This window comes from Colletotrichum tamarilloi (genome assembly GCF_030869305.1).
Source record: "Colletotrichum tamarilloi strain Tom-12 chromosome Unknown Scaffold_580.1, whole genome shotgun sequence".
Lineage (NCBI taxonomy): Eukaryota > Fungi > Ascomycota > Sordariomycetes > Glomerellales > Glomerellaceae > Colletotrichum > Colletotrichum tamarilloi.
Genome location: NW_026849962.1, coordinates 1 through 1,080, shown reverse-complemented (window position 1 = coordinate 1,080; position 1,080 = coordinate 1). Strand labels below are relative to the sequence as shown.

General features: G+C 60.2%; 1 protein-coding gene across 1 annotated transcript; it reads left to right on the top strand.

Moving 5' to 3' along the window:
- Positions 1 to 174: 174 nt before the first annotated feature.
- On the top strand, positions 175 to 995 carry CTAM01_17378 (uncharacterized protein; the record flags this gene model as incomplete). Its single annotated transcript, XM_060533362.1, has 2 exons — positions 175 to 346; positions 418 to 995. The coding sequence occupies 2 exons, from the start codon at positions 175 to 177 to the stop codon at positions 993 to 995; spliced, it is 750 nt and encodes a 249-aa protein (XP_060372059.1).
- Positions 996 to 1,080: the final 85 nt, after the last annotated feature.

The window sequence follows — 1,080 nt, the reverse complement described above, 5'->3', positions numbered from 1 at the left end:
CAGCTTCGGTCCAACAGCACATGCTACCTTTGTCTGCGGCGCGCTCCGCAGGTCTTTCCCGCGTGCGGCCACGGTCACTGTCGAAACTGTGTCGAGGTATTTGGCGTCGCAAGCGCGGCCGACCCGTGGCTCATCGAAGTGGCCGAGTGCATCCTCTGCGGACAAAACGTTGACATGCAGGTACGTGTGAAGCCGGACACCGCGTCGGTGCGGGTCTTGTGTATCGACGGCGGCGGGACGCGGGGCAAGTACCCCCTCAAGGTATTGAAGCAGCTCGAAGACGACATCGGGCTGCCCGGCCATCCGGTACAGCAGAACTTTGACGTCGTCTTCGGGACGAGCTCAGGTATGTCGCGGGATGCCGTCGTTGTTGCAGTGAAGATGTGGGTGACCCCCCTGGCTTACCGATCGCGACAGGTGCCATCAGCGCCGGCGCCCTCTGCATCAACGGGTGGACGGTGGATGAGTGCATCGCCCGCTTCGAGTCCCTTTCGAACGACGCGTTCACGCCTCGCCGGGTTCCGTCTGTTCCCATCATAGGCCCTCTCATACGACTGATGATGCGGATCCCCTTTTTTGCCACAGTTGTGCGTACCGCAGCCTTGCTTCTCTTCGACAGCAGGTACCCGTCGAAGCACATCGAGAAGGCTTTGCGAGACATGTTCGGCTCCGGCAGAAGCATTGCCGACTACTCGGCGGCCAACACGATGGGTGCCATGGTTGGCATGACGGTTGCTACCGTGCAAGACGCAAGCGCCTGCATCTTCACCAGCTACAACGGAGTGGGCCAGCGGGCCGGCGATCGCGGTAGCCTCCCCGTCTCCCTGTCTTCGTCCCCGTCTCCGTCGAGGCCATTCGAAGCCCGCAAGCTGATGCTAACGGACTGTATAGATTATGAACTCTTGAGGACGACCGCCGATGGGGACCGCCTGGCTTTGTGGGAGATGTTTGTGGTTTCCAGCGTGGTTCTATGCGAGGCCTGTGGCTTCCGGTGACTAGATGGCTAATCCGGTTTGCAGTGTCCGATGTGCAACCGCTGCTCCGTAGTCCGTGCCAGTCCTTTTTGTTTTCTTTTTGTTG